This window comes from Phalacrocorax aristotelis, chromosome 4 (assembly GCF_949628215.1).
Source record: "Phalacrocorax aristotelis chromosome 4, bGulAri2.1, whole genome shotgun sequence".
NCBI lineage: Eukaryota > Metazoa > Chordata > Aves > Suliformes > Phalacrocoracidae > Phalacrocorax > Phalacrocorax aristotelis.
Genome location: NC_134279.1, coordinates 58481055 through 58501916, shown reverse-complemented (window position 1 = coordinate 58501916; position 20862 = coordinate 58481055). Strand labels below are relative to the sequence as shown.

The window sequence follows — 20862 nt, the reverse complement described above, 5'->3', positions numbered from 1 at the left end:
TACTTCAAGTACTTAAGAACATCAACTTTTTCAGTAAAACCTGGAGACTTCTTCTTTGAAACAAACTGCTCACACGTGCCTACTGCCACAGGCCTGAACAACAAAGTTTATCAGTGGTACACTTTCAGTTTCCTTACAAGCACGAAGGTGACTTAATTTACAACTTCAAAAATATCAAGAGAGACCTAGTATTGCTGTAAGACTGTTCAGGTCAGCTTTTCTCAGCATATGACCTCTAAAAGGAGAGAGGTATTCTCTCTCACACAAGCAAGCCAATAATTTGTGGGAAAATGAAAGTGAAAACTCAGACTTTAGCTTACAAAAATTGGAGATTAATTGCGTTCTTACAGCAATTGCTAGGTGAACCGTTGAGATAGCCTTACCCAGGGGCAGGGACTTCACAAAGGAAGAAACAGGAATCAATTTTATCATCAATTAGATCACTTCTATGTTGCAAAATCTTTGCATAGTGCAACAAGACTACTCCGAGAATAGTATTTCCCATTTACATCGACAGATTTTTTTTATATATATGCTATACCATGAAAAAATACCCTGAGCATACTCATCTGTATTTTTTCAGGATTAGCTCTGAATCACACACACAAGTCAAGACCATGTATTCTAGTTGAGTTTTCTGGAAATTAAGTAGATGCAACAAAGAGAAAGCTAATCATGTGATTAATGGAACAGACAGGCATGACAACCAGGAGGAGATTGCTATTAATTACCTTGGATGCAAACACTACACATAAAGCAGGGACCTGTTATGCCAGGCAATGTACAAGGACAAACTTCCCTAGCAACTTAAATCCTGGGGGTTTTAAGAACTATTCCATGACATTAAAGCACATCTGGCTTTCATTTTATATGCTGTTCTTGCAGTAGCACAATTAGGTTAATAAACTAACACCTGCAGCCCACCTGTAACTATTATTGCTCTTCCTCTTCCCTAACCTCACCCCTTCTCAACAGGGTTTCACCTGCGGATTACAGAGCAAATCTATGGTTGTTCCCTAACTGAGGTCTATCAAAACTACCTAGGCTGTTCTAAACAATTTGTTTAAATTAGATAATTTTAAAAGGCTCAGATTCAGGAATGACATCAGCCAATCTAAAAAGGCAGCAATCTATTGCAGGAAGGGACAATGGTGACAAGCAGCATAGCAGAGATCCTCAGGTGGCCTTCAGAACAATGTATTTTATTCATCTTCATCTATTATTTCTGTACTGTTGAGCTCTTCATCAGTACAGAATATAAGTCCCTGCTTCCTGTTTAGAATGCAAAATTTTTAAGGCAGAGACAATCTCTTGCTATGATTTTATAAAAAGAACTCAAAATATAGGCAGGGCATCTACAGGTTAAATAATAACTAACTTATTATGATACATGCATATTAAAGTGGTGTTTGTAACAGAGCTAAAGGACTATATCTTACCCAAAAGTAATTAAATCTACATTACTTGTATAAAATTACAATATTCTGGACATTCTTCGGTTTCAATGGCACCACATCTGCACAAGTACTTAAAACAACTCCTGTCCTAAAGAACTTGCAGTCTAGAGGAATAGTCCAAGCTAAAACAGAGGGTAGAGAAAATAACATTTGTATGAAAAGAAGTCACTGTATCAGGTTTTGATTATTTTAAATATGCACTGATCAGTACTCAACAGTCCCAACAGTTGGTAGGACTAAGTTTTGTATCCATCTTCTGCTTAAAGTAAATCTTTAAAAAGATTATCTTTAAGATATCCACCACTTCTCAAAAAAGCCATCAAGTTTATGAATACTCAACCCCTGTAACTCTTTCCAAAAAGAACAGATGCTATGTGTGACTAGCAAATTGCATTTTCTTTCATATCTTCCTCATCATTTAAAAACCTAGTTGCAACCTACATTTAAAAAAAAACTGGTCTGTACAGTCATTTAGATTTTTTAATGTCATTTCTCAACAAGCTAATTGATTTTAGATGTCTACAAACATGTACTTTAAACCATAATTGTTAGCACTTTTCCTATATTGACATGTCAAGGTTCCAAGCTGTTATAAAAATATAAAGCTTACCAGAACCATTCCAGCTTTACTTCCCTGAAATCAATTTACAATATGGATTTTCCAGTTATTAAAGATAATTTCAAGAACTTGCCTCCGTCATATTTTTCACTTTGAGGAAAAAGGTTCTGGGATCCAAGACCTTAATGCAGTAACTGCCACATCTAATTACAATTATACACTTCAGTGCCAAACTACATAGCCTGTGATACCTTTCTGTCAAGTACATACCAAAGAAAACTGTTAGTCAAATATGTATAGTTACCTTTTAAAAATATCTTTAGAAAGAAGTTTTGGGACCATTTAAATATATGAGCAGGCTGAATATCTGTAAGCTGAAGTAAATTATATTCATCTGCAAAACCATCAATTTTGCAACTCCTTCCAAATGAAATACTCACACTTGCCATAGAAACTTCTGTGTGTACTACCTTGGCATGCAATGAGAAGTTATTGGTCCATTAACTCTTTCCAGTTTATCAAAGAGAGTTTTATTCACTCGAACCGGTTACTTTTACCATAATAGCAGCTTTATTATTTCACAGCTGCAGATCTGAATCCCCACCGTGCAATGAAACTTCATGTTCTAGTTTAATTGCCGTAAGTTACTTGCATGATAGGGATATTCAGTAATGTCAACTGAATAATTAGGAAACAGGAAAAAAAAGTAACTTGAAAATAATCCAGGCAAGTATAAACACATTCTTTTTTTTTTTCCAGCTGCAACTCAGGCAGCTCAGCTTACTGAACCACTCAGGACAGAGTGTTCTGTTTCAGACAAAACTAACTAGTCTAGCCAAAAAAAAAAAAAAAGGTCCTCTTTTACATTTACATTTTAAACTAATCCCCAGCACATTAACTGAGTCAAGCCCAGTTACTCAAGCAGCTCAATAAGATCTGAAAGGAAGAAAGGCCTTAAAAATAGCTTTATATGTGGAAAATTGCAACTTTAATGCCTAATAGTGTAATTCCAGAAAACTATTAGCAGTCAACACAGTAATAGTCACTATAAAAGGAATGATGAATGCATGTGCACTACAAAGGAACTGAAAAAAGTCAGTACTGAATTGCTGCACCAGAAGGTCCAAACGAAAGAGTATTTTTAACAGGTACTATGCTTCATTCCCTGGTCCCACAAAAATTTAAAACAAATAAATTTAACAAATTTAAGTATGACAGTCACAGAAAGTTTGTTCAGGAAACTGGGAACTAGCAATTTCATTTAAACATCATTTAAATGCAATATCCTGAATGGTTACAATAAGTTAGTAGTATTTCTAAGCAAAGGTCTTTTGTGCAAGTATTGGAAAAAACAAAGAGACAGCCTCTACAGCAAACAACGTGAACCTCAAGAACTTCTGAAATTCTACTTTTTATCTTCTGAAAACACTGGTCTTTAGTAAGTGCAAAAATCCGGCATCCATTTTCACAATCTTTGTCAAAATAATTAAAAACCTAAAAGAAACCTGTAAAAAAACCACAACACACACCAAGAAAACCCTAACTCCTACATCGTACCTTTTTAACTGTTGAAAAACTACAGAGCAAATAACATAGGTGCACCACATAATACCTATACCATTAAAAAAGCCCCAATAAATTAATGTGAACTCTGAACCATAACCGCTATTAAAAAAAAAGGAAAAAAACCAAAGGTACCTGCAAATAAGTTATTTGTATCCATAACTCTTAAATGCCTACAATACCAGTATATGAATTACTGATGTTGTAAAGAACAATGCGTTGCTTTTTTCAATGGCAGAGCAACTTCATAAACAGAAATAACCTGCACGAGTCAGTATTTTTATAAAGTTTTACCTTACTTCAAAAGTACTTTATAAGTACTACCTCTGTGTTATGTTCTTAGGTCCTACCTTAAAAATGTGCTGTCTTATGTAGGACACACAGCAGAGAAGTAAGATTCATTTGCACTTACAGGACTAAAAACATTAAAATCTGTTTAAGTATTAAAAATTTAATATACCTAATCTTCAGCTGGGTTCATAAGTCATGTTGGAGATGGAAGAGAGACATTAATTGACTGAAAATAAAAAGGCTGTTCCCTACACTACAATTTCCATGGTACTACTCTAAATGCTCTCCTTTTGAGATCTCAGTTTCTACTACCCTGTACCACCTACAGTGTCACAACCATTAATGTCACCTTGCTCCGATGTGCACATGAATAGCCAGCAGAACATACTTCTTGTGTTTCACTACACTAATGCCATAAGGAGCCAAACAAAGTGCCAGCATGAGAAAAATAGTCAGGGCGCAGTTGGAAAATAACACAGATGCACAACATCAAAAATGAGGCAGACAACACTGAAGACATACAACTACATTGTATGTCCAAGAAATGCAAAATGTAAACACTCATGGTACTTAATATATTTACAATGTGTGCGTATTTCTCTAATAAAAGAAAAAAACAGCCTGCATACATGCAATTCACTGCTAGTTCACAGCGAGGACATTCCATTTTTTCACTGTACCGTTAAAAGCGTGCAAAAATTCAACTGAAACAGTAAAGGGAAAGAAAACCCAATAAAAGTGCTTGTTGCAGTCATGGAAGAGTATAACGCTTACAAGAACAGGTTATCTCCACAGAACTATCAGGCAATCAAATTAACACTGGGTTAAGGATACCATCTCAGTTCCTTGACTTAAGATACATTTACTACACTTATCCAAGGTAACTTCTGCATCCAGCTATTCAGGAAAAGGAGAATTCACTTCATACTGCTTTTCAGGGAAAGAAAAGGATTAGAGAGTGTTAACTCTCTGAAATTATAATGTAAAGTAACAGCACATGGAGCTACCGATCCGTCTATTTAAGAGGCTCACACATCCAGTCTGCTACAGGCCTGAAGTTTGGGGTGTTTTCTTTTAAATAGAGCGGTACTTCATGCCATTATATTTCCCATTAATATCAATACACATTAACAACCCAAACACTAAACAGTTCTACTAAAAAAAAAATCCATTTGAAAAGAAACCTGTTTCCTTTTCTAAACAGATTAAAAAATAGTTTGGGCTTTAAAATATCAAAAGCAGCCTACAGAACCAATAGCTTTTACACAGAAGCCATTTTTAAAAGAAGGAACAAGCACGAAGGATCTATGAAAATTATTTTCCAGAAGGTTTCCTCAAAATAAATTGACAATTAAAACAATCATTTTGCAATCCAAACATATCAAGTGAACAGCACAGTACTACAGCTAGCCAGCTACTTGACCAGAACATCTTTTAACATACCTCCAAAAAGTAGTAAAAAATTACCATGTACTTCTAAAAGTAAGTGCTACAACCGGCCCATTATTAAAAACTTAAAATCTAACAACCATTGTTACAGAGATTAAACTGTAATGAATTTATTTCATATCCTGCCACATTTGAAATACAGGCTGACAAAGTAATCCTAAAGTAATCACTGTCTTCTGATAAATAAATCCCATTCATTTTTAAAGTTAACACATTTATTTCTCAATGTTGCTGTTATTCTAGATTCTGCAGAGACAAGAAAAAAGATCATGTCTATTAAAAATATTATATTTTATTACATCCACACCTCTGTTTTCCACTTACTTGACTGTTCAACTCCAGATAGTAGCATACATTTACCGTATTTATGCAACACTCCTCTCACCACTTATGTTTGAATACAACAGCACATTTACCATTACAGGACCCTTATGTCGCACTGTTGGTATTACCAACTTTAACTAAATCAATTTTAATGAGGCTGACTCCTAAATACCTTTCACATCGTCCTCTGCACCACTAGTCCCTGTTTCTTCATAGGATTTCTGCCAGAACCTATACTCTCATTCCTCAAGTGCATTTCAAGTCAAACTCCCTTACAATCCAACTACATATTCTCGACTGACCTTTCAGGAAACACTTTGGAGGAAAGCTGGTACACAGAATGCTATTTATCATATGCATTTTTGCATAAGTATAGCAATTTCCATAAGTATATACAGTATTGCCCAGGAAGTAACAGTGACAATTTTTTTACTCTCCCATGAAATGTTTCCATGTAAAACACGCTTATTCACTGAAAATCTGTTGCTCATCTGAACCAGTGTTTGGATGTGGGGACTGGTTTTTGGCCACCAGTACTTAACTGACTTTTTTCTGGTGTTTGGGGTTTTTTGTTGTTGTTGTTCCACACACCACACACACACCCCCCCAGTATTCTCTATATTAAGAGAGTCTATATTCAGCAAGCACATTCACAAGCTATTCTTCTCCTCCTGTCTTCTAAGCTCTCAAGGAACAGTCTTCCAGCAACCTACAAACCTATTCAGTTTCTACCACTTTGATTTTTCTAGCTTTGTAAATAATTCAGCCTACCAATAGAACAGGGCTTTTTCTTTTTAAGTTGTATTTTGCAATATTCGAGTGGTCAAGGCAATTGCTACATATGCATAATTACCCCTATACAATGTACACGGAAGATTAAGTATTCAGTAAAAGTGAAGTCACAATTCCTGCCAAATAACCACCTGTGATGAAACCAGACAATGTTCAACACAACTTAATAACAGGTCAACTTCTACAAACAAAGGTCAAGGTTCCATACTTCATTAAACAATCAAACAAAGTGTTATTTTAAACAAATACAACAAACATTTGGATTTTTTCCCAATCTACTGAGACTGTTCTATCAAAAAGAAAGGCTCTTTTTTCCCCCGTTGTTACCTGCTAGAATAACTTCACTTTATCTTTAGCCACCAGTAAACAATTTAAATTAATTTTGTTTTAATAGTATTTCTTATACAAATACAAAAATCAACTATTCTTTTTTTTGCCATTTTAAGAAAAAAGACAACTTCACAAGCTAATAAGAAAAAGGCAATGCAATAATCTCATCAATCCACTCTTATACAAACCAAAAAGTTAATTCCCCAAACATTCTTCAAGAAAGCTATATCCCACATAGTTATACTGAAGAGCTGAAAAGAAATTCGAGCAACAGGAAGAAAGCTTCACATGAAACTGAAAAATAGGTTGAGGCAATTAACTACCAAGCTTCTACTGACTGACTGGTGCCAAAAGGCTCTTTCAACACATTGCCACTGACAGAGCCCTCAAGAATGAGATTCTGACTTTTGAGCGAGTCCAACAAGCATATTCTTAAGTTTTCAGCTGTATAACACTAAAAAAAGAGAAAAGGACATATGCCTACAAATTTCATTAGGATCTTTTCTATCTACTATTTCTATATTCTTGTTCTTATAAAAACATGTTTGCCTCAAGCCAATAGCTGTATCAATAACACTGAAACACCCTCAGTTTAACAGCTCCATTAAGCCCAAAAAAACAATTTATACAGATTAAATATAAACAAAATTTGAGCATTAAGTCTCAAGGTTATAAAGGCATTGTTTTAGTCATGGACTATTAAGGCCACCTTGTGTGTACTTAACACTCTTATCTAAAGAGTAACCTTGAGCCATGGTTTTCACTAATAACCTTGACCTGTGTTCCCATGGTATCCCTGTGCAGAAAACCTTGATTACACCACCTTGAATTGCATAATAAACCTAAATATGCACTGTTTATTCCCCAGGAACCTGATAATTTATCTACTCTGGGATCAATGACATTAAAGATCCTTTTTAATTAGGAAAGAATTGTTGGCAAAAGTGTCAAAGGAAACAAAGTTTTAAGTAAAAGGACCAACAAGATAGATAAAATGTTCAGGATACTTTGGAAAACTGAGCTTATTTGAATACATGACATAGTACAGCTAATGCTAAGCCAAATATCTAGGACATGTAAAAGAAGCACAATCCATCTTAGAAACAATTATTCTAAAAAGAGCCTAAGGAGGAAGAAGGTATAGGAAAAAAGCCCCCTGAGCCACACTTTTAATGGGATGCTGCAGCAAACAACTTTTTTTGTTTTAAAAATACATGGTATGATTATACAGAGGCAATGTTTATTTTCAGAAATGATCTTACAAAAAAGATATAATATACCCAGGGACTGTGTCTACTTTTCATGCATCCTAAAACTCAAAGAGGGATCACAAAAGAACTCCTGGAATTCTAACACTTGAAAACTATGTTTTATCAATATTCCTGTCTGTTAATTTTATCACAGTTTCTAAGAATCCATGCCAGCAAAGTAGTGAAACCCAATCTAGGAGACAAACACAGAAAACCTGATCATTACAGACTCAGCTGAACTCAGACCAGATGTAATAAGTACATCCAACCGCAGCAGCAACTGACAAAAAGCTAAGTCTCTCTCACTTCAAGCCTAAGGTAGGGTAAGTAGTGAGAAATGCTTCACCCACTCTAAGAAACACCTCTGCGACCAAAATGTGTCCACCTAGTGTTGCAACTCTCAGGAAATTCTACAGCCTGTGTTGTACACGTGAGCACAGTGTGGTAACCAGTATCCAATGGCAAAATACCTCAGTTTATCTGTGTTATTACAAATCAATGTGAAAAGACAATAGATCCAGAGCAGAAAGACACCTTTCTGTTTTAAAAGCAAATCAGAAAAAAATGAACCTAACATGACAAGAGACTTAAACTGGGATGCTATCAGCTCTGAACAGTAGACAATTCAAAAAGCTTCTAATCTAACAAATTAACTGAGTCAAATTTAAGATGCTTGCAATCTATGCCATTCAGTAAGACAGGAATTAAATTCATCCTATCGTCAAAATCTTAGTAAGTGAATTCTTTCAGCCCACGTATACTCTTAATCTTTGCTTAAGTGCCACTAGCAGATCTCTTAGTTAAGATGGGATAAGGGAACAACCAGTAGTAGAAGCAGCCCTGAAGTTGCAAGCACTCATATGCATTTCAAATTATAAAAAAAAGGAAAAAAATTTAAAACACCAAACAACTCTACATAACAAAAATATGCACATGCATACACATTCAGCTAACTGCTCTCAGATGCCAAAAAAAGTACTTTTAAAGTCCATCTTCAAGAAGTACTGAAATATTAAGCTAAATACTAGAACCTCTATTAACCTTCTTTCAGATGCATTTTTACAGAATTCACAAAACCTGAGTAGCTTCCCCTATTCTGGTGGCATACCTTTAAGGATGCTACATTCATAATAAAGACTGAGTCTACATAAACTGGCATTCACCTATGAAACAACAGTAGCTAATGCCACTAAAACATTTCCATAATATCTCCAATATAGTAGAGGAAAATACACAATATTAAGGAAGTAATTGGAAACAAAACTGCTTCATGATAGAATTAAGGACATGGGAAGGGCGGGGGGGCGGGGCAGAGAAAATCATTATCAGTTTTTGTTTTGAAGGTGGGAAGGAAACACATTTAGTGGCAATTCTGCTGGATGAAACTTCCATATAGTAGATTAATGTCTTCCCTATAAATTTACAGTCAAACTCCTCTTGAGAGCACCAAGGTCAAGAATCACACAAGAAGCAACACTGCAAGCAGTTTTAAGGAATAACCACCATGCAAACATGAAAACGAATGCATAAGACTCTTCAATCAAACTGACAATTTGCCCTTATCTGTTCAGTTGAATGGTACTTTTGGCTTAAGATTGCCTTTTACGTTTAATTATACAGCTTCAAAAGAAGAGACTGAATCTAAATCAAATTCTGCTGAGAACTTAGCAGTTAATCACTGTCACAATTTTTTCAGAAGGCTACAGGAGACCTGAAAATGACCAAGAATGGTTAATTACACTCACTCCTTTCCCCAAGGGCAAAAATAGCTACAGAATTTAGAAAGCTGAAATCCAGGACTCACAAGTATGGTATAGGATGGTATATACAAGGTATAATGCAAGTTCTTGTTACGACTGTATTTTCCAATTCCAGTTTTTCCTAAACCCAAGAACTTTTGCAGTTACCAACATATTAGGCAGAGATTAAAGACATGGAAAGTCATATACCAAGTCAAATAAAAATCGAGGTTTTCAAACCTATTTATGACAGCCTACAGTCACTTCACAAAGTGTCCTAGTGAGCAGTTTAACTATATTTAAAATATTTCCTTTACTTAACTCCTTCCCCTATGGAAGGAACCAGGGAAGCGTTAGCTCATGAAATTATATGCATATTTAAATCAACCTAGCAAACATCACCTGAGTTCTACCCTGCTCCTGACTTTACAATACTTGAGGCTAAACCTCTGAAGTGCTTTTGGTTAGCTTTTTTTTAGGAGAACATGATTTGTCTTTCTTAGTATTAGGTTTTATGGTCATATTTAAGAGTGTATTACTGAAACAATCCATCCCATTTGTAACATAATCCACCCCCCTACAACTGAACATATAATGATATATTTCTTCTATTACCTGTCTCTGAAATATAAACAACAGGATCCTGCTTTCGAACTTTACCAAGTTTTGAAGTAGCTGCTTTTTTCTCAGGTGTCTTCTTGGATTTTTTCACTGACTGCACCTCCTCTTCTGAATCTGTATTTTGACCACAACATAAATGTAGATGTACACCACATACATACAGGCTTTAAGTAATAGATCACATAACATTAGTTAACACGGTTTCACACGTATTCAATTGAGTGAGAAAAACATATCATATCGAAGGTCAGAGCACATCTTCATTTTTCTCCATCATCTAATAGCCTAGCCATCATTTATTCCAGAATATAAATGACTAAAAGTTTGGTCAGAACTCAGTCTAGACAGTGGGTTTTGTTTACATAAGAAATATTTTCTTACTTATTCCAAGAACTGCTATGCCTGTATAAAAACCTTTCTGAAAAGGAATGCAACCATCAAGAGTACTACATCAGATTACTTAAAAACAAAAAAAACACACCACTGACACACACACACACACACACACACACACACACACCCCCCCCCGAAGAAAAAGCACCACAACAAACTTTCAACATAGATTCATTAGCCTGATTAAGTTTATACAGTATTATATTATGCTGGTGTATTCCATGACACCTATTCCAAAAGCTAACAACAGGCTAAAATAGATCCCTGAGGTTGTACTCTGATTTTTCAAAATGCTGGCAGACTGCCATTCACCTTGCTGACCATTTTCCGTATCCCAAAAGTTGTCAAGATGCCAAACTTAGACTACTATGGATTATTTATCCCAACATCCGAATGAGTAAGCAGGACAAACTGAAGAAGCCAAGGCAGCCAGCAAGTGTAACAGAGGACTACCCTTCAGCACTTAACTTTTTCCATGTTTAACACTAATATATATTGCAATTATTAAAAGAAAAAAAAAAAGGTAAAACACACACAATCTTCCATCTTCAAGAACTTAGAGCACTCTTTCTCTTTTGCTCCCCCACTATTACTGGACTAGAATTTGCAAAATATCTAGACAGTATCAGCACTTTAAAACCAGCAGTTGAGTTTTACATTACTTTTTTACTCCACCTTTTAATGCAGAAATATTTCTACTGCTGTTCCTCACTGCTAAACAGGAACTGTCTATAGAACAGTTTCTCTTGAAGACTTGAACATGTTTTTCTGTATACTATAGCATTATTCTGACAGATGTGTGATCATTTTTCTTCTACAAGGAGAAGCCATCTTCTATAGTTAGAAAGATTGCTTCTAAAAATTCAAGCTGCAGTCTTCAGTAGGAGTCAAAAATTGTAGAAACTCCTGCAATCTTTTCTACAGTTTCACAAGAAATATTCAGGATTTAGAATCCAATCAAAGAAGGGTCACATGATGTAACAGCTCAGAAAGATTACGCTGGAAATTTCAAGCTTTTAAATTAAGCTAACTAGATATGCAAGGGTTTGGGGTTTTTTTTGGATGGGGTCATGCTTTTTGGTGCTTGGGGGGGGTTTGTTTGTTGGCATTTTTTTTTAAAATACAAGTACTATAAAAGATGTTTCCCTGATTATAATACTCCAAAGAATATTTTTAGAATGTGATAGCAGTGCTTTAAAATATGTTCTGCGTGTTTGATACTGTAAATTTAATACTATAGGATGAACATTTACTAGATTTTTTTAATAGAGAAAGATGCATATGGAAACACAAATTAGCCTTTTAAAACAATCTCCTATATTATGTTCACAGAACGTAGAGAAATGTGAAATTATATTATATGATGAGCCTCCTGTACCCAGCCTAGGATGTTGTTTATCCCTAACAGAACAGGAAACCTAAACCTCCCCACAATGTATATACTTATTCATAACAAAAAGAAAGTTCTGGAGCTTTGATGGTTCAGGTAGTAAATTCCTTTTTTTTTTTTTTTTGGGGGGGGGGGGGAACGACGGGGGAATGGACTTTTTGGTTTAGGTTTTTTGTTTTGTTTGTTTTTGTTTTAACAGAGGGTTTGGTAAAAGTTACTTTGCACCGTATGTTATATGCATGCCATACTTTGCACTCTTATTATTATCAAAGATATTTAGCTATCCAGCAATAATTACTGTGAAAAATGTTTTAAACTGCATTTACTAAAAAACCAAACAAACCACAGCTTGCTTTCAGATGTACCATTTACCTAACTGAGCTTGAATGCTGATGCAAAAGATACAAAGGAACATTCAGAAACAACTGTGAACACTACCTGAATCGTATATTATTCTTTTTTTCTTGTTCATCCGCTTTGGTCTGGAATCATCTTCACTGGGTGAATTACCCACCTAAGAATAACAGTCCATTAGTTCAATCAGTAAACGGGTCTTTCAAGCTCAGTTACACATTCAAATTTATGAGTTTCAAACAAATTCTAAGAAATTATTTATTTCCCAATATCACGTTGACGAAGAGTCTTGTGCTAACTCATGAGTGGGAGGGTGAAAGGTGCAGGGCAGAGGAAATAAGAAACTGCAGCAATAAAGCTAAACGTGTTCCAAGCAAACCATACATGATTGTGTTGACAATAAATATTCAAGTTTAATGTCACAAACAGATTTTCAAGCACTTGCAACTTCTGATCCAAAAAAGAAATTGCATGATCCCACCAGAAACAGAGGTGGTACAGGCCAATAAGTTACTGGTACAGAATTCAGCTTTCACTTTTGGTTCCATTCTGGATATGGCTTTGCTGTAACCACCAGAATTCAGCACAACTTCAGAGTAAAATATAGCCACCTGGAAAAGGTAAAAAAGCATATACAACAGTTGAAGCTAGACTGGCTTCCTATTCGGCGTTCTGGTTGCTTGCAGCTTCTCCTCTCACCCATTACGACGTGCAACTACCATAAAAGATTGCACCAATGGTCACAGTCGACAAACATGTTCAATCTAGCAGCAGCTAGTATTAAACTGTCCCAAGTTGTGACTGGAGTTTTTTTTGTTTTGGTTTGGTTTTTTAAGAAATTGACAAGTTTTAGATGTTTAGAAAAAAATCACAAGCTGCAGAGATAAGACCTGGGCCTATCAAACTACCAACTATGCTTGTTTTATAGTTTTATAGTTTTTTATAGTGTTTTATAGTGCTTGTTTCATACACAGCTGTAAGTGCTTCTAAAAATATAATTCTAAATAAACATAACTACACATTTTAAAATTCACATTCAGTTCTAATCTGAAACCTGTTAAATCCTTGATATAATTGAAGAATTGCGAAGTAAAAGTAATAGATCACATAACTGCTGTCTTTCAGTTCCACTAAATGGCTCTTCACTTTCACTTTGAAAAAAATGAAATTATACAGTCAAAATATTTTAAGTAACATTTTACTTCTTGATTTTGATGCTTCACATTAAACATTCCATCCTATTAGAAATCCTTCCATTCTCTAAGAGATTTTAAAGCCCTCTTTATCCACTCCCTTTCTTTTTTATACCAGTACAGATGACTAACATGAAAAGTACTCAGACTAGAACACAGTCTGACCCTAACCTGTCATTTTACAGAATTTGGTCTTTGCATCACATTTACATAAGTGACCCTGTCCAAGAAAGGCAGCGTTAATGTTTCTCCCACAGGTGTTTAAAAAAACCACCATGTCAAAGATTGGTCAGAGAGCACCTACACCACAGACTTTTACCTTACTTGAAAGCATGACATCTTTATGATATGCCTGCATCTGCTGCACTTAAGCCTCAATCTTAATTAAATTAAAAATTAAATAAGCAGAGCTACTTAGAGAACTATGGCTACAGCTAAAATAACTTCAAATACATCAGGTTGTTCCTACATTAGCACCTAACCTAACAACTTCTACCTACGTCTCCTTTGCCCTACAACCCAAATATTTTTTAAATTGTCAAATTTCTTCACCACCTACAAAGTTTTGTTGCTAGAGGTCAATACTGAGTGGTAGTTTCCTCACATGCCTATAAAAATGACTGACACATAGTCTGGTTTTGAGTATATAGGAAGAACTACAACTTTAAAAAAATGCTAGAGAGATGAACAATCCTACATCAGAGAAACCAAACACTTCACAAATAAGAAAAGCATAACTAACCTTAGCCTCCTTTCCCTTTTTCTTTCCACTTGAAGGTTCTTCACCATTTTTGATTTTTTCACTCTTTTTCACAGTCTCATGTTTTTGTTGCTTTCCAGGAGGTATAACACCAAAGAATTTCCGGATATCCTAGTAAAGGGGAAAACAGATTTATCAATTTTTAAATACAGATAGCTCTTAGAAGTTTCACACTACAAAACAGCAATGCACTTAAGTTACTTTCTCAGCAGCTCCTTATATATATTTGTTGACCTGGACATTTTATTTACAATCAAGAAAACAAAGACCAGCTACTTAAACATAGCTGCTCAGACACACCACCACCTTTCTTTTGTCTTTGAGTCACCAAAAAAAGTTTATTTTTCCCTTAGTTGGACATCTTCACAAATACACATTTCAAAACAAACTTCAATTAGCACTGAAGTACAGTGACTTAAGACAGACGTATAATTAATTCTTCCCCCAATTAATCATCATAAACCTAGTCCGAAGTATTTCTATAGGTAAAATGATCAACTCAGGTATGAAGTAGTGTCCAATGTAAAAAGATAAAAAAAGACCAAGAACCAGAAAGCAGGCAAGTAGTGGAACATACTGCATCCTCCACCTTCTTATACATTTAGGACAGTAACTCTCATCTCAATAAAAAAAAAACCAGCAAGAAACAAATTTAAATAAGATTTAAATAAAGAGAAAGAATATGAAGAGCTCCAAAAAGGTCCATTTTGTAACCTTGTTTTATTATCTGACAACAGCACAAGCAAAAAAAAAAGCATTCTAAATCTGAAAAATCAGCAGCTGAACCTTCAATTTTTAAAAGCAATATTGTACACACAAAACCAAAGCTGACTTCTGCTAAAAAAAAAATCTAATGTTTCCATTTTATTAAAAAGCAATTGAGACAATGTGTACCTGGTTAGTATCACTACCTCCAGGGGCAGTAGCCATCTTAGAGGAAAAAAAAGTACCCCATGTGGCCTAAATATATAGCAGGTAAAAGGTGTGGCACAGGACTATATTCTACCCAGCTGACAGCTGTTCCCCATCATAGAGTTCATCTGGGTAGTTTTTGATGATTACAGGGAACTACAAGTAAAGTAGTAAATTCTTAAGAAATGTCCATAGATCTGATTGTCAAGAAGGGGTGTTTCAGGCTCCTGTTCTCTTACCAGCTAGCTCCCTGGCAGTTTGGATTTGGATTAGCAGAGCCTATAGGGCTTAGAATCAATGGATTATGTAATCTGAAAGCATACACAAAATATGGGACATGTATAGATTTATTTAGTATATTTAGCTTAAAACAATTTTCTAGAATCAGAAATGCTATTTCCTGTAAAAATTATATTTTACCTGCATATAATAATATGGATTCAGCGAACAGACAATGGTAAACTGGGAAGCATTCTTCCTTAATGAGACTTCACACATTTCCATCTATGGAATTCATCCCCTGACGCATAAATTTGCAACACTCTGCTAGTTTACATATACTCCTACAATATAAATGTAGTACTATATAAGCTCTGAAATTTTGACTGTCGATACCTAGAGCTAACAGGTTTCAAGAAAGCATCTATTTAAAAGGTCTCAAAGCAGGTTCATGGACTCAATCACTCAATCATTATCACTGACTTACTTTCAGGCTTAAGGTAACATATGCAAGAGAAGAACTGATTACAAGTCTCATTAGATCTTTGACATAGTAAAATATTTTAAATACTTACTACATAGCTGCAAAATAAAGTGACCTTAAGTTTTGTTTTCTTTTTTATAGTTGTTAATTTTAGTCTTAAAATACCTGGAGAAGAATTAATTTTAGATCAATAGTAACGCTCTATTAATTCTAGTATTTTAACTAAAATCTGTTAACTAGTAAGTGAGCTGCTCTGCAAACACCGCGTGCAATAATTTAATTTTTTAAAAATGCATTTATACAAGGAAATACCATTGTCTCCCCATTTAAGCAATGCAGACTTAGTAAAGAAAATACATTAAATTGTCCTGTCTGCCCCAGCTTCTTCCACAATTTTAGTATCACAGCTCCTGAACTGCTAAGGCCCAAATTTTAACACGTAAATTATTTTCTGCCTCATCAGTTCTCATGAGGTATCAAGTTAGCTCTTCATAAATACCTTCAAGTCACAAAATGAATGCCATGGCTATACGCCCTGCTACATTTAACGTGCTGTAGAGGACCTAAACTGCCACTTCAAACTTTTGAAAAATAGTATCTAATCCGGGTCAACTTTACAAGCTATTTTCCCCAGATCACTTCACAAACATCCGAAATAAATGGGTGACAGTCAACTGCTACTATCTTTCATAACGCAGGTAGTATTTCATTAGATCAACAGATCAAATGAGAATAAACAATTTTGCTTGCTTGTTTTATTCAAAGCAGCATCTTCTACCTATTTCTTAAGAAACCACCATCCATACAAATACTGTTTTCTTTGAAAATACCATGGTGCTACAGCAGCTGTGTATTCCAAAACAGCCTCCCTATTTTAACACAACTCGTTCTATCCTCTTCACACAAACTGCATTTCAGTCCTCAAAAAATGGCAGCTTTTTTCCTTTTCTTTTACTGATACATGCTTGTGCTAAGGTGTTTTTCAGAAAATACTGTGAATATAAAAGCACACAAGCCACCTAGAGGTTTCTGAATAAAAGTTTGTATTTGGGTAGTAAATTCTAATTTCCCATAGAGACCATCTACTTCTGAGTGACTAAACTATACAGCCCTAAGCTACAAAGGAAAACTGACAACCTTCTTCAATCTTCAGAGTTACAAAACCTCCAATCTTCTTCAGCTACCTTGCTCTTCACAAGAAAACACAACCTTGTTATCCACTGCTGGACCATAACAGATGATGAATTCAGAATTGCTCAGGAGAAAAGTATGCTCCAGAGTGCAACAACAGTTATCTTTCAATGAAGCTTTCACCCAAGATTCATAAGGGACAATTTTTTCATGCCATTTATTAAGCAATGCCAGGCAAATCCATAATTCGTTGCATAACTAATTGCAGAAATGAAGCAGTATAAGTATGTATCGGACTGATTCCCATCCTACAAGTCTGAAGACTATTTATAAAGTATTATATAAGCTTAGGTCCCACGTAGGATCACTTGCCTCTATTCTGGGTTGATCTACTTAACATACTCTGACTGACCATCTTATTGGTATATAAATATTAGTTCACCAGGTGGCAAAACTGCATGTGTTTAGCTTTTAACTGTGCTCACTGAAATAAGGAAAGGCATGTACCAATATAACTTGCAAGTTTCCTTCCGGGACGTTTCCCCAAGGAGTCATCAGCCTTGGGTATCCTGGAGATGCCAGCATGGCTGTCCCAGGTGGTCCCCTCACCCAGAAGACTAAAATTAAAGAAGTGAGGAGTCTATATTAGTGTGGCTCCCCATAGGTGCTGCATCTGAACAGCCTAAAAAGCTGTGTTCAGGTACATGGCTTCCTGCTGAGCTATCTTAGTAATCAAATGATCTCAGTAATGGCTGTGCCAGCTAGCTCTTGCAAGTTTTGACTACTGCTTCAAATCCTCCATCTCACGCAGTAAGAGAAGGCCATAGAAATTAATCATGTCAGGTTGCAAGTTTTCTCTTGAAAGTTTTGTATCCGTCAGTTTTACTGAGGAGAAATAACATTAATAGCAACTGAAACCTTTTTGCTAGGTAGTACAGAGACTGGTTACTCAAAGGTTTGTCAGAGTGACTTTTAAGACTTTAATAAATACCCAGCTCAAGAAAATCAGTTTTAAAAGTCATTAACACTCCATACTGGCTTTTTTCCTGCATTTCAAAAGCATCCTAAACCAAAGATCAACTACTCCAACACTTGGGTGACAGAACCATCTCAGCCTAACCATAACAGGCACAATGTTTGTAGAAGACTAGCGTCTGCTAAGGCAGAATATTTTCCAAAATAACATCATATAATTCAATTTACACATCAAAACACAATACAAGATAGAAAACCGGATTCCACCAACCTAGCTCAATGACTGCAATAGAAAGTACTGCACCTTATTTCAGGTATTCTGAAGTGTGCCCATGAGGGCCTTGCATCAAAAGAATCATATTTATTTACAGTTGCCTATTTCAGTGCAAGTTTTGTGCAAACTCTGCTCCGACATCTGGTGTGTCCAGAAAAACTGCACTAACTGAAATCAAATTTGTGGTATCACTTCCCAATATTTTCTTGGGTAACCCTGCTTAATTAATGTTCACCAATAGTGGTAACTGCAGCACAGGTACTATACAGTATTTTTCGTGCAGTGTCACAGTTCTAAGTACACACCAGCTGATGCTACAGCTCTGGCCATATGAGTGTCACTCACAGCTGGAGGCAGCTCAAGTAGCCCCTACTCCTGGTCATTCAGTCCCTCAGTTGGACCAGTATAGCTCTCTGCTTGTGAATGGGGTCAGGCCACTAATCTGCGTACAAAAATAAATCCCTTCTAAGACAAATCAGTTCATTGTGTAACTACACGCATCAGTGCAACACAGCTGAGAAGATGCTGCAGAACCAATCCAACAGGGGCTACTTACATCTGACATTACATTAAAAGTCTGTTTCCAAGGGTATGATATCAAATTCCAATACACTTGTGCTGTCACTGCTCAGGCAGAACAGGTTACACGGTTACTAACATCACTGCATTTTGGCCTCTATCTCTGCAGCTGCAGCACTGATGGTGGTACAGCCTTTTCTCTTCAGCACTGAAAAGGGAAAGGGCTGAGGCAACTCATCCTCCCCCCGGAAGGATGGGTGTCTTCTTTCCATCTAGGGAAGTGCCAGACATTGTGAGATGTGTGACATTCAGAAGACTAGGTAGAGGGAGAAAGACTGTCCCAGGAAGGCAGGAAAGGAAGAAGCAAGTCTTCCAGTAACATCAGTTTTCTAAAGAGGTGATAGCAGGAGAACAGGAGATCCAGACTGGTCCTTGTACAGAAATTTAAAGTCATCGGCCACCCCTGTATCAAACTACAAAAATATCACAGTTTGTTTCAGGATTCTTAGTGCTGGCAGACCTCTGTCAGTACTGTGAAAGACTCAGACTGTACTGCCCATCATTGCTGTGCATCAGATGTAAAATATAAGCAAGGTTAAACTCTATGAAGAGTCCAAACCCAAAGTTGAACCTAGCTGTCTTTGAGTGCCATTTGTAGCCGAGCCAGTAAAACATCTGCACAGAGACTCCATCTGAGCAGCGGCAAATTTATCTGAGGCAGAGGTGAAGAGGGGATACTATCTTGTAACGGCTGCACCAGCGAGCAGCACTTTAGAAAGCACACACACACACATATTTGTATTTACAAAGTCTTTACGTCCTACTGAAGGTTGCATCCGTCATTATTTATAAACAAGTGCCTACTTCTATACTTTTAAGGGTTTTTTTTTCCCCACTTGAATTGTTTCCCGGCAAATATCGTACACCGTCCAATTCGGCAGCAGAAACGCCCTCGTGTATGCTCTTACTGAAATTAAAGGAAGAGTTAAACCTTCGGCAGACTGCGTTCAGAGAAGCCTCCCCACCCACCGCCCGGGCACGGTCCGGGCCCACACCTAACTCACCGCCCGGTTTCCCGGGAGGCGGGAGGGAAGCTGGGGAGGCTCAGGCGCTTCACCCCCAGGGGAAAGGACACAATCGCCGGCGCCTCCCTCGGCCACGCGTGGGGAGCCAGGCCTCGGCCCCCGCGGATGGGAGCGGCGGGAAGCGCGGGAGCGCTGCCGGATGCGCGGCGGGGCCGGCGGCCGCTCCCCTCCGCTCCGCCGCGGCGCGGGGCCTCCGCGGCCGTCCTCAGGGGAGAGGGTCCCGCCTCGGCTCAGCCCCCATCGGGCCGCAACGGCCGCGGGGCTGCAGTCACGCGCCGGGGAAGACGCCCACCCGCCGGCGGAACACCACACCGCGCAGCGCTCCCTTCCCTCCCCCGCCCGCGGGAGAACGGCGGCGGGGGGGCGTCCCCGAGCGGGGCGGGCTCACCATGCTGCTGCCAGCGGCGGTGTGTCTCGCTAGCGGGATGACTCCGGCTCCATGCCTCCCTCACCACCCCCCCACCACCGCTGTCGCCTTCGCGCCAACTCCCGCAGCCCGGCGCGCGGCGCTGCCGTCACAGCCGCGACGGGCGGGGCGGGGCGGGGCAGGGCTCCGTGGCCGCTGGGGTATGGCCGAGGCCGTTGGGGGTACGCTTGCCGTGTGTTTTCTCCCCGCTCCTGGTTTCTGTGCGGATGCCAGTGGCGGTTTAACCGATTTTAACCGCTCCACCGGGCCCCGGCAGGAAGGCTGGGTAGCTATGGCCGTCCCGGCCTGGGGGCAGAGGGATGGAACCCGCGTGGAGGCGCGAGTCAAAATGGTGGGCTGAGGGCGCGCGGCTCCGCGGCGGGTCGGTGTGT

At 37.7% G+C, this 20862-nt stretch overlaps 1 protein-coding gene across 1 annotated transcript in view; it reads right to left on the bottom strand.

The window, feature by feature from the left end:
* RFC1 (replication factor C subunit 1) overlaps positions 1-20587 on the bottom strand; it is a 45649-nt gene extending 25062 nt beyond the window's left edge. The window contains exons 1-4 of the mRNA XM_075091656.1: positions 20453-20587; positions 14448-14576; positions 12597-12672; positions 10370-10489 (exon numbers count right to left, since the gene is read on the bottom strand). Of these exons, the coding sequence (XP_074947757.1) occupies positions 10370-10489; positions 12597-12672; positions 14448-14576; positions 20453-20455 (328 nt within the window). The 5' untranslated portion in view covers positions 20456-20587. The remainder of the gene's footprint in view (positions 1-10369; positions 10490-12596; positions 12673-14447; positions 14577-20452) is intronic.
* Between the last annotated feature and the right edge of the window lie 275 nt (positions 20588-20862).